Source organism: Rhinatrema bivittatum, chromosome 14 (assembly GCF_901001135.1).
Source record: "Rhinatrema bivittatum chromosome 14, aRhiBiv1.1, whole genome shotgun sequence".
Classification (NCBI taxonomy): Eukaryota; Metazoa; Chordata; class Amphibia; order Gymnophiona; family Rhinatrematidae; genus Rhinatrema; species Rhinatrema bivittatum.
Window position 1 is genome coordinate 23,939,827 of NC_042628.1, and position 12,860 is coordinate 23,952,686.

At 41.9% G+C, this 12,860-nt stretch overlaps 1 protein-coding gene across 3 annotated transcripts in view; it reads right to left on the reverse strand.

The window, feature by feature from the left end:
- The window catches only part of PARN (poly(A)-specific ribonuclease), a 185,307-nt gene that overhangs the window by 132,924 nt on the left and 39,523 nt on the right, over window positions 1–12,860 (reverse strand). For all 3 annotated transcript variants that reach the window (XM_029576561.1, XM_029576560.1, XM_029576562.1), the window contains exons 16-18: window positions 9,750–9,825; window positions 5,048–5,158; window positions 4,899–4,968 (exon numbers count right to left, since the gene is read on the reverse strand). In XM_029576561.1, the coding sequence (XP_029432421.1) occupies window positions 4,899–4,968; window positions 5,048–5,158; window positions 9,750–9,825 (257 nt within the window). The remainder of the gene's footprint in view (window positions 1–4,898; window positions 4,969–5,047; window positions 5,159–9,749; window positions 9,826–12,860) is intronic.

Here is a 12,860-nt window from a genome sequence, read left to right on the forward strand (position 1 = left end):
CAAAGGAATAGAATCAAGCTCACAATGTAACTTTCTCAAAATGATCAATGGTAGTTCTCTAATAACTAAGAAAATAGAAGACCATTTTGACAAGGAATGGCAAGTAAAATAAAATAAGCTCTCTGGAGAAGGAATCTAAGTTAGCTGAACAAAGCATAAGCTGTCTAGGTAGGCACCAACAGTGAACAGTACACAATTTATCACATTCCAGATGTTCAGGAAAACAAAGCCTGTGACTGGTGCCTTCCACAGGAAGCTTGCACTGGAAGTTTTCCTGTGTCCGAGATGGAGTGAACTCATTTCTGGTGGCCAGTGCTGCCTGTTTTGACCATTGTGTTACTCCACCTCAGACACCAGAAATATTTCAGTTTCCAAATTCTCCGGGGCTGAAACCTACAGCTAAACAATACTTGAGCTCTCTGGAGTGGGCAGCTACAGCTGAAGAGTACACCAAAAGCAGGATGCACAAGAAAGTGCATACTATTCAGCTGAAGGTGCCTTCCCCAGAGAGCTATGGTTTGTGCAGCAAGTCCCAGAAAGCTTATGGTCCGTGGTGGGGTAAACTCATTTCTGGTAGCCACAGCCCAGTGTTGTAAAAACTGCTAGACACGGTCACAGCAATAGAATATGATGGCCACCTGAAACGTGGGTTACCTTATAACTTGAAAATCTATGCATTAAAAGAGGAATAAGGAAGTTAAATACTTGAAGTTGAAGGTGGGTGACCAAAATGGCCTTGCATGTAAGATTGGCATTGGGTATCCCGACTTGGGCACAATCTCACATGCAAGGCATGTCAAGTAAAATCAAAGGATAAGCTTTCTGGTATGGGCAATTAAAGCCATTAGGAAAGCACAGTACTAAAGTATGTACTGTTTGAATGAAACTGCCCGCTCTGGAGTGCTTAACATGCCTTGCCCAAATGCCACAGTTCAGTTTAAAAAGGTTTTTGATTGCTTCCTGAGGCTGCTGTTGTCTGGATTGCAGAGGGTAATCTGTTCCCCTTTTAACACCCTTTGCTTGAAAGGACAATCAAGCCCCTCTCCAAGCTCCATTAATTTAGAGGATCTATTTATGTCTCAAGTCTGATACAAATTTTTTAATTCAAGAAAAAAGTGGACCAAAACTGTACATCAAGGAATTACACTTAAACACTTTGTACAATAAAACTATATTCCCCTCCTTGAATGACTTCTTGTTTAATGCATACTAGCATGCAGCCAGCCTTATTACCAGCCCGTCACCAAGTGTTCGTTTAGTTCAAGGCCCACTATAAAAGTCCAATCTTATCTGTGAACACTGGCCAGTCACTATATAAAACTTGCTTGTGTATCATGGCTTAGAATATTACACATTTACCCCATCTTCCATTGGTCTGCTTACGGTATCTGGAGCCTGCTATAGTATTTAGGCATGGCTTCACCATACCTGCTACATTTCTCAGCCCGACTACCTTATTCATATTTAAACATTTCTATACTGCTTGCTCTACATAAATCACAGCATACATAAAAGTTAAGTTCCCAAAACACAAAGCACTTAGCATTTATATTTACAAAACAAAAGCTGATCTCATTACTGCCAAGGTTAGCTATTAGATCTATTTTCTATTCAGAATATCAACTAACAGCTTCCCTGATTATTCTCCAAATTTCTACTTAAACAGCCAGGTTTCTAGGTATTTCTTAAATATATTTGTATCTGAAATAACCCTCATTTGTTCTGGCAGAATTCCACAATGCACAGTCCCTGCCGAACTGATGGAGCTTCTGAGTAAGCCTTTATCCTGAGACAGTAATGATCTTGATTGGGGGGGGGGGGGGGGGGGTATATCCGTAACAAGGCACCCAGCCTTGGTACTTTCATAGCTAACTAGTTTATGCATCAGCATTAAAACTTTAGATTATCTTAGATTTTATCAGCAACCGAATGCTTTAATGGCCAGTACTGGTGTGATGTGCTTTTCTGCACTTTTGTTAAATGGTAAAGTTTCACCCCTGTTTCTTGTGAACCAGCATGATGGGACCACCGTCTTGAATGTTGGTATATAAAAAACTTAAATAAATAAATAAATAAAAATAAATGTGATCAATTTGTTTTTCCAGTAAGCATCCATGCTGTTGCATTGTAAGGAATGGAATGTGGAGTTTGGAATGCCTTGAAAAGACAAAATGCAAGAGTCAAAGCTTGAGCAAACCAAGGATTGTAAAACTGTCCTAAAATCCTCGTCTAAGAGGAGTTGAAGTTTAAGCATCTGTCCTGACTGGATTTTTAGCATGCATTTACATAGAGAAATTAGATGCAAATAATACTCCTAGTTCACAGCTAGCCGAGGATAGCAGGATACTATCTTCTCTTAAGATACAGGACAATTTTTAAACACACATTTTCCCCCGTTCAAAGTCAGCCATCTATAAGGTACCCTCCCTCAATGTGGCTAAAAAGTGAGGTCTATACAGCAGACATTCCTAGAGAGTGTGTTGAAGCTGGGGGAGGAACACAGATCACATGTTTTCCATGAAAAAAGCACCTGCACTAGGAGCGAGGCAAGTGGCTGTGGGTGCTATGTGCACATTCTTGCCCTTTTAAAACTGGTGCAAAGCCTTGAGTAAAGAGTACCTGTGGACTCAGTGACCATTGCAGGCAGTTTAAAAATTGCCTCAAATATTTCCTTGCAATAAATGGTGTTGATATTATGGGTCATGCATGCAGCAGAAGGAACCTCCTCTGAAGAGAGACTCTTCCACTGTATGCTGTAGAAGGTAGGACCCACATCAACATCTTCGTTTGTGTGATCCAGGGGGGGACTTGGTGCATATTCTTCCTTTGCCCAAATAAAATCTTGCAATCTTAATACAATTCAGCAGTTACTGAACTGGGAATCCTACAAATTCATGAACTTTACTTTCCACTTTCACTTGTGTAAAAAACTGTTGAAAGTTGAGCCTCTAAGTAAAAACAAATGCTAATTGCTAGCAAAAACAGGATCTTGTTTAAAGCATACATGGGGGGAGGGGGGCAGGAGAGAGAATGGGTTCATGCAGAGTCTAAATTGTCACTTGTTTCAAAACATTAATACTCAAGTCACCTTATGCAGTGTGCACATACTATAGGGCAGATCCATTAGTTTAATAAATCTGTTAATAGTCCTTGAGTTATGATTAAGATGTTTATAAAATCACAAGTTGTACCCTTGGTACAGTTGGAATCTAGAACTCAAGAGCTCTTAGTCTTAAAGACTTAGTTGAAATGGATGAAATCCTATTTTGTTCAATATTTTATTTTTTTTTTCCTCTTCCTTCAAGAGAAGGAAAGAAATAATGATGCTCAGGGCTTAATACAGGTGAATGAACTACAGACTTGTGGTACAGCAAAACAGCATTTTGATTCAAGTTGCATAATTTGGGTATGCATGCAGGGCTATACTATACAGGAGCAGAAGTAAAACACATTTTCCCTCACTGTGAGGGCTCATTACAAGTGTTGCTGCCACCTAATCCCTGTTGGCACTAGCTAGGAGCTCTTGAATGAGACCATCAGGGGACCTGGATAGCTGCTAGGGCAGCTTTTGGTACCATGCAGTGTTCAAACAATGCAAAAAAGTTACAGATCTTACAACCTCCCCTGGGTGTACAATACCAGCATCCTGTGCAACACAGCACAAAGCCATCCCCCTTGCTGCATGATTGGGAAAATGGAGTACAACCTCCAGATCACCAAGTGTCTTCATCATTTATGGGGCCAATAGAATAAGCCATGTTGAGCCTACCCAAAAGGTTTTTACTTATTTTAGTGTGGGTTTTTTTTAAACCAACCTTGCCCAGGCACGTAATAAGGGTAATGCCAAAAAATCCTGCAGCAAGCCTGACAGGTCAGATGCAAATTACAGGGTAATAAACCTCATTAGCCATTACCTTGTAATGCAAGGAGGCACAATTGGGAGGCTGCCTAGCATGTCTCCTACTTTTACTGCTGGACATTTAACACTGGGTCAGAGGTAGGAGTTAAACTTCCTGCAGGACAGCCCAGTAAGTCTCCCCTCCCTCCCCAGCATGTTGAACCCCTCCCCCAGCCTGGGTCCAGGTCAGGTCTCCTCCTCCCAAAGAATCCAAATCCCTCACCACCACCTGGGTCCCTCCTGCCTTACCTGTTCTACTAGGGATGGTCACTATCATGTGACAGCAGAGGAACCAACCTGCTGCCAGTGAGGGGAGGAGTGAATAAGTTAATATTACATGTGTCAGAGAGGGAACAGCCCTGCTGGACAAGGTAAGCTGTCCCTGAGTAGAGAGGGAAGGATCCGGAGGGCACTGGGAGAAGGAAGAAATCCAACTGGGACCCAGTTCTGACTTCTTTCTAGATGAGAGGGAGAGGGTTTGGGCATGCTGGGAAAAGCTTGCCAGGCTGACAGTCATGCCAAGTGGACTATGAGTTAAAGAGCATAGTTTTCAGTTTCGGGTATTTTGTTTTTACTCGATTAGCTTCAGACATGGGGCACAGTTAACAGAAAAAAAACACACCAGGGTTGGTGATAAAACTGTGCACACAACAGCATTACCATACTTTGATTCTGCATATGCACTGGTAATAAGTATAGAAAGTGTGCAAGTCTGAGTTCAATGCAACTAACATGTAAGAAAGAAAACTAATATTACAAATTAAAACAAGAAGGGCTGGCCTCACTGCTCAGGGAGCAGCACTGCAGAGGACTCCATTTCACATCTGCTCAGCAGAGTTTACTGTGATATTTCGCATAACAGGGAAAGGGAAAGCTGCTGATGCTACTGTGACAGGAACCTGCTGGCCACTGACCAAAACTAAACTAAGAATAAAAACTTTGAACATTCTCTTATAATTGTGGTCTATTGGACACTTGGTTTTGAATGAATATCACTTACTTGTTATAAAACGGTTCAATGAGTTTTGATCGAGGAGACACGTTCAGTTTTGGAGGGCTGAGAAATGAACCTGGGGAACAGAGGAAGAGCAATGAGGACATGGGATCCGGGCTTTCATGCCTGAAGGTTTCAACACACAAGGCAAGTACCTAGAAAGTTTGCCATGGAGATAAAGCACAGTCCAGTGATGTATGCATCATAGCCCGCTTCGTGAAGCTGTTCGGAATCCGTGTTGTAACTTGGAAAACTTTCGGCGCTTTCTGAGGGGAACAAAAAAAAAAAGTTATTCTTTGACAAAAGATAGAATAGCACTGCATGGTTCAATACTCCTATACTTAAAGTTAATAGACTGCCTATCAGCATTCCTAAGTAGTTAACCTAGTACCAGTCATAAAATGTACATGAATCTTATAACAGAAGTGTTGATTTGTTTTATTCTAGTGTCTAGACTTAGGAACCAAAACCTAGATCTAATCTGCCTTTGACCCACGCCTTCAATTTCTCCCCCTTGTGCTTTTCTAAAAGCCAGGCTCAAAAGTCAAGGTGGTCAGTTGTCCAGGCAAGTAAGGCGGCCCCCATTTTTATATCCAAGCAAACTGAAGTGCTTTCCACAGAGGGCTCTCTGCTGTTATCAGAAGCACTCAGTGTGCCAGCAGCCCGAGCGTAGCAATGTTAGTGCGGCGTCATCACTGCGGGAAGCCAGGGACCCACGTCACCAGCAGCTCTACAGCTACCGTAGCACAAAGTGGATCATGCTCCTTGCAGGGAGCAAAAAGGGCCCCCTTCAAGGTTCACGGACCATCTGAAAAAAGTGTATTAAGCCGGAAGAGCAACATCACCTGCTCACAACCAGCTCTCAGCTTCTTCTTTGAAATTCTAACTTTTGGGTAGTGACTTTCAGCCCCTCTGCTAGATAGCTACACAATTATACACACAGAGCACGTTAAAAAAAGCACATCAAATCCCTTTGTTTAAATATATATATATACTGCAATGACCACCTAAGTTAATACTCTGCAGCTGGGTTATCTATGAAGGCAGTACAGGAGTCAGTTATTGTGTATGTCACCTTCAACAGATGACCCAACAATGCCTGCACAGTATCGATGGCCCTCTGCCATTCAGCAGCTGTACCCTTACATCCCACTGCTTTCTATGCTCTCATATATGGAATGTTGGAAAGAATTATGTAAACGAGGTTAGACTTAGTTTTTGGGTACTTGCCAGGTTTGGCCACTGTTGGAGGCAGGGTGCTGGGCTTGATGGACCCTTGGTCTGACCCAGTATGGCATGTTATGTTCTTAGGTTCTTATGTTCTTATGAGGTTGTCTGTCCATCTGTGACAGCACATTAATTCCAAGAAAAGGGATAGAAAGCCACCAAAATTTGGTATGCAGGAAGAAAGTGTGAATATTGAAGGAGTTAGAAAACCAGACACGTCAGATTAGTATTTTCAGAGAACCAAGCCTCCAAACAAAACCCACATTAATTTCCTATGGAAAGCTATTAAAATGCTGACCAGGGCTCCATTCCAAAAACCCCCTGCCACCCCTTCCAACACTTTGCCACAGAGCAACACAGGCAGTAAGACAGGGAAGATAACCAAAGCAACTGGCAAAGGACGGCTTCCATAGTACGCACTGCCACCCACGGGCTACCCATCCTCCAGAGACAGGGAAAATTAGTTTCTAACCACACATCATACCCCCAAACCCCAACTTATTACTCCTTAAAGATACAACCCTGCCACATTACCCTCTCCCCCCCACACTTGCGACTGAGGGGGAAAAGCCCACATTCCTACACCTAGACACATTTATACCTCCCAGTCACCCCCACACACAATTTATATAATGCCTCCACCCACAAGCACTTTCTTACCACATCCACTACCTACATAACCATACGCCCAAGAAAAAAAAAAAAAAAACTTAATTGCCATACTGGGTCCGACTGAAGGTCCATCAAGCCCAGTATCCTGTTTGAACAGTGGCTAATCCAGGTCTCAAATGCCTGGTAGGATTTCCAACACCCCACACATGGAACTCCTCCATGAACTCCCACCCACAGAATTCCCCCCAGATACTTCCCCCCTGCCCCCCACACACACAGTGAAAATCAACTGTTCTCCACATTCCCAGACACCCAACAGTGCACTCCCTTCATTCCCCCAAGCCAACCCCTCCTGCCCTCTTCAACAAATCTAGGCTGGAAAAGATTCCTAAACACCACACCTGTACATGCTTTCCCCACTTGTTATTCTTAAAGTGTACAAACTGCTGCCTTTCACGACCCAGTGTATATGGCACTAAGTCACTAGCTTCTGAAGACACTGACATTTTCTAACAGAACTCTGAATGCATTCCCAGCAGTCTCAGTGCTTCTCAACCATTGCTCCATGGACCAGCAGCTGTCCCTGGCAGCATTTCTGTTGGCTCGCAGAGTGATAGTCCTTGCAGAAGGAAGCAAGATCCATGTTACTGCAGCCAGGCAGGTACTGGCTCCTTACCCAGTCGCCTACAGCCATGAGTGGGATATTCTGTACTGCCCTAGAGCCCTGCTGCTGCTTACGTGTGCAGGGAAGGAATGCTGCTACTCTCCAGCTTTTCACTACTGATCAGTCCAGATGACTAAACAAACATTGGGCTGAGCTCACTCCCAGACAGGCCTAACTCTAAATAAAAAAAAAAATCCAGCAGGTTGCTAGCTATGCAGCCACAAAGACCTGTTGCATGCAGTAGCCCTTTAAAAGGGACAATATCAGCCAACTGGTCCCTAGCATCAAGAAATTTGAGAAACATTGTGATAAGGTGACCTAAAATTTCCAGATTTATACTATGGAAACAAGCTCAGATTACAGCTCTCTTCACCCCCACCCAGCACAGAACACTGCATATCAATGGAGACTAAAAATTACTCATTTTACTGTGCAACTTAACCCAGTGGTCTGCAGAACATAGTTATAACCAAGGCCTCCAATTTGCCACAGCTGCAGAATTTGTCTATACTGAAAAGAAAGTGCTATAACATCTTTATTAATCTTAATAGCCATCAACTTTACATCAAAACCAAAAATACAAACATAAGCCACCATTAAACATTCAGAATAAGACAAATCCAAATTAAGCAAAAGATTTATCAAAAACTTGATAAAACCTATAAAATATGCACAAAGAAAATGCTAGTAAAAAACGAGACAAACTAGCCCAAAGGGGGGAGGGGGAATAGGAACCTAAAATAGTTTTTAAAATATTCAAAAAAGGAAACTAAACTCCTGAAAAAAAAAAATCCAATCAAGCTGATACAGTAAACTCATGAAAAGCAGGCGCTCAGTGTTGAGCACCCGCTTTCCTAATGCACGCCCAGCCACCTCTCCTGAGCACCCAATAATGTATTTAAATGAAGGGTTGTATTAAAAAAGGAGGCGCTAGGGACAAAAGCACACTCCAAGCACCTCCTTAGCAGTGGAAGCCCAGGACAAGTGGCTGTCAACAGGTTTGGAAGACGGATGCTCAATTTTATGAGTGTCCGTTTTCCTATCCTAACCCACTGGTACTTTTTATTTTATTTTTTTAATAACCTTTTGGTTCCTCTTGGGCAGGTGTTAATTTGCAGGTAAAATGTGCAGATTGGGTGCACTTTTTTTCCCCGTATCTGGGGTGAATGACTTAATAGCCTCAACATGTATTTGCACATGAGCGCTATTAGTTTCGGGGGGGGGGGGGGTGGAGGGGTTTGGATGTGCTAAGCCCCTTATCGTATAAGGGGTAGTAGAAGCGCATCCAACCATGTTAAACAGCGCTCAGCTGAGCGTACTTTACTATATCAACCTGATTTTTCCATGAGAGAGAGGAGAAAACCATCACTGTCAAAGCTCACAATCAGCTTGGCTTGCTGTAAATGCAGTGTCACTTGAGCTAAGCAGTCTATGTGGATACAATTGTTTCCAAGCAAACTTCATACATAACTTGGCTTAATGGCAATACATCACTAAGACCCTATATAGAGTTCCACAAATGGTGTAGTATATAAGCAGACCTTTTATTCTCTCAACCAGTTTCACAATCAACTTAAAAAAAAATTGAAGGCAGATCATAATCAATTTGTATATGATAAAGGACACTTCTTCCTGGGTGGTTATCGCCCTTCAAAGTCACCAGACATGTTTCATGCCTACCGGCTTCTTCAGCGACAATGTCAGTACATTATCAAAATCAATAAATCGCAAACCCCTCTTAGAAAAATCTTTTACACTACTAAATACCCCGATATCAGGTGATGCATCTAACATGACCAAAAAATCTTACTACAATCTCTATTACCAAAAAACAATTTTTTGATGAGAAGAGGAACATTTCATATTGGTATCAGAAACCCCAGCCGGGTGATAGTCATGTTATAATCATGAACGGACCTCCTCCCATCCTGATTTTTGCTTTTATGTGATACACCAAGTGAAATAAATCGTGGTCCTTTGTTTTATTTTAATTACTGGCAGTTTGTTTCTTTTCCCCCCTAGTGCTACTCTTGAGTTTCATCCACTACAGAACCACAGGAAAGGTAATGGAGCTATCAGGGAAACCTCCCACAACCAGCTACACACATCAGCACCACTCACACTAATGCTATAACAGCTCTTACCAAATAGGCACAACAAACTACATCAAATTTGTTAAAGCCTACTAAACAAAAAATGCAGTTTTATCTTCCTTTCTTCATAGGCTAGCACTAACATTCGTTTTTCTAGCAATGAAGGCTGGTAGTGTATAGATTGCCATTAGATCTTTTCTGCTTGCACAGATATCAATGATTACAGGATAGATGTAAGGGCTCCATGACAGAAGCACTTACCCACTGAAGGAGGTTTGAATGGCGCATCTTTTAATCGCTTCTCCAGGTCCGCAAGGGATGTGTTATTAATAATTTCCTAGAAACACAAGGAGAATACAGAGTATCAATAACAGCTGATTTATAGGACATCTGGGACTTACCATATCTACTACTGCCACCTTATGGTGTATCATGTACATGCCACTTTCAATACTACAGTACTGTCTGCAAAACATTGCACATACGTTAGCTAGCAAATATGCACAAACTATACTGCCACTACTTTTCACATGCATCGAAGTTCACTTTCTAAATTATCCAGCAAAACTACATGCACCGTTTTGTTGAGAGAATGTACACACCACTTTAAAATCAAAAGAATGTGTGCAAGTGCCAACCCCTGTCTAGACTGTATCCCCTGGAATGCCCTTCCCCTATGCATACAAGAGTAAGTGCATACAGTGTAGGAACAATTTTACAGAGTGCTCAGGAAGTTTTCTAAAACATTTCTGTGGCTAGAGCATAAGTTTACCTACAGAGGTCCCTTTGAAGACTACCCTCCCTGTACTTAGGATGAAATAGAATGTCAATTAAAATGGTCACTTTACAGACATTTCATTAAAAAAAACTGAATGTGGAAACAGCAAATAGTTAATTTGCAGCTCCACAAGGCAGACAGTGCAATTTTGCTACATAAAATGTATTGCAGAGGTCATGCCACAATTTAGCTGGCATGAGTTTTCAGGAAGTTATACTGGATTTCTGCAGTTCTAGGTAAGAAAGAAGTAGACCAGTTAGAACAATCTCAGCTAGTTATAAGAAATGTATACAACCGAGTAGCAGCTTAGAAGCAGGTTTTATGAAAATAAGTTGATAGCATTATTGTATTGCAGAAGGTCCCACCTCACACTCCCCTTTGCATCATGCTCACTTTACTCCATGGTTAGGTCCAGGACTCCTCCCCCATCCCCCAGAGTATGAGAGAGAAAAAGGATGCTGTAGATGGAAGGGCAAAAGTTGGATGCAAGATGGATGCCCCATCACCTACAGTATCCTCTCTCACGCCAGGTCTAGCATCCTCACTCTGCCCAACATCAATAGCATCCAGATTCCCCCCACCCCTATCCTAAGAACATGCCAATCTGGGTCAGACCAAGGGTCCATCAAGCCCAGCATCCTGTTTCCAACAGTGGCCAATCCAGGCCATAAGAACCTGGCAAGTACCCAAAAGCTAAGTCTATTCCATGTTAGCCTCTGCTGTTACTAGCAGCGGTAAGTCAACTTAATTAAGAACATATGCAATGGACTTCTCCAAGAACTTATCCAATCCTTTTTTTAAACACAGCTATACTAACTGCACTATCCACATCCTCTGGCAACAAATTCCGGAGTTTAATTGTGCGTTGAGTGAAAAAACTCAGATTAGTTTTAAATGTGCTACATGCTAACTTCATGGAGTGCCCCCTAGTCTTTCTATTGTCCGAAAGAGTAAATAACTGATTCACATCTACTTGTTCCAGACCTCTCATGATTTTAAACACCTCTATCATATCCCCCCTCAGCCGTCTCTTCTCCACGCTGAAAAGTCCTAACCTCTTTAGTCTTTCCTCATAGGGGAGTTGTTCCATTCCCCTTATTTTGGTTGCCCTTCTCTGTACCTTCTCCATCGCAATTATATCTTTTTTGAGATACGATGACCAGAATTGTACACAGTATTCAAGGTGCGGTCTCACCATGGAGCGATACAGAGGCATTATGACATTTTCCGTTTTATTCACCATTCCCTTTCTAATAATTCCCAACATTGTTTGCTTTTTTGACTGCCGCAGCACACTGTACCGACGATTTCAATGTGTTATCCACTATGACACCTAGATCTTTCTTGGGTTGTAGCACCTAATATGGAACCCAACATTGTATAATTATAGCATGGGTTATTTTTCCCTATATGCATCACCTTGCACTTAGCCACATTAAATTTCATCTGCCATTTGGATGCCCAATTTTCCAGTCTCACAAGGTCTTCCTGCAATTTATCACAATCTGCTTGTGATTTAACTACTCTGGACAATTTTGTGTCATCTGCAAATTTGATCTCACTCGTATTTCTTTCAAGATCATTTATAAATATATTGAAAAGTAAGGGTCCCGATACAGATCCCTGAGGCACTCCACTGTCCACTCCCTTCCACTGAGAAAATTGTCCATTTAATCCTACTCTGTTTCCTGTCTTTTAGCCAGTTTGCGATCCACGAAAGGACATCGCCACCTATCCCATGACTTTTTACTTTTCCTAGAAGCCTCTCATGAGGAACTTTGTCAAACGCCTTCTGAAAATCCAAGTATACTATATCTACCGGTTCACCTTTATCCACATGTTTATTAACGCCTTCAAAAAAGTGAAGCAGATTTGTGAGGCAAGACTTGCCCTGGGTAAAGCCATGCTGACTTTGTTCCATTAAACCATGTCTTTCTATATGTTCTATGATTTTGATGTTTAGAACACTTTCCACTATTTTTCCTGGCACTGAAGTCTGTAGTTTCCCGGATCGCCCCTGGAGCCCTTTTTACATATTGGGGTTACATTTGCTATCCTCCAGTCTTCAGGTACAATGGATGATTTTAATGATAAGTTGCAAATTTTTACTACTAGGTCTGAAATTTCATTTTTAGTTCCTTCAGAACTCTGGGGTGTATACCATCCGGTCCAGGTGATTTACTACTCTTCAGTTTGTCAATCCAAGGTGAGTAACTTAACTGAACTTTTCAACCTTTTTACTTAGGTATACACTGCTCCTATTTTTTTTCTAGCTTTGGCTACTTTTTTCTTTTTTTTTTGTTTTTAATATACAAACATGACTACTAAAAGCACGCACACACAAACACTAAATAATATTCCCAAATAGTTAACTTTGCCCCAATACTTTTGAAAAAAAGACAATGTCCCAAGCAAAAACTGATTCCTTTCAGCCACCAGCAAGGTGATCTCCTCCTCTCAGTGCTCACCACCACCACAGCAGCATCCACTTTCCCCTCTACCCTGTCCCCAACTCCTCCTTCCCCCCCCCCCCCATACACACATCCTAGGCCCCAGTATGAGTAGCATTCAGTCTGGCTAACTGGGATTTTTAC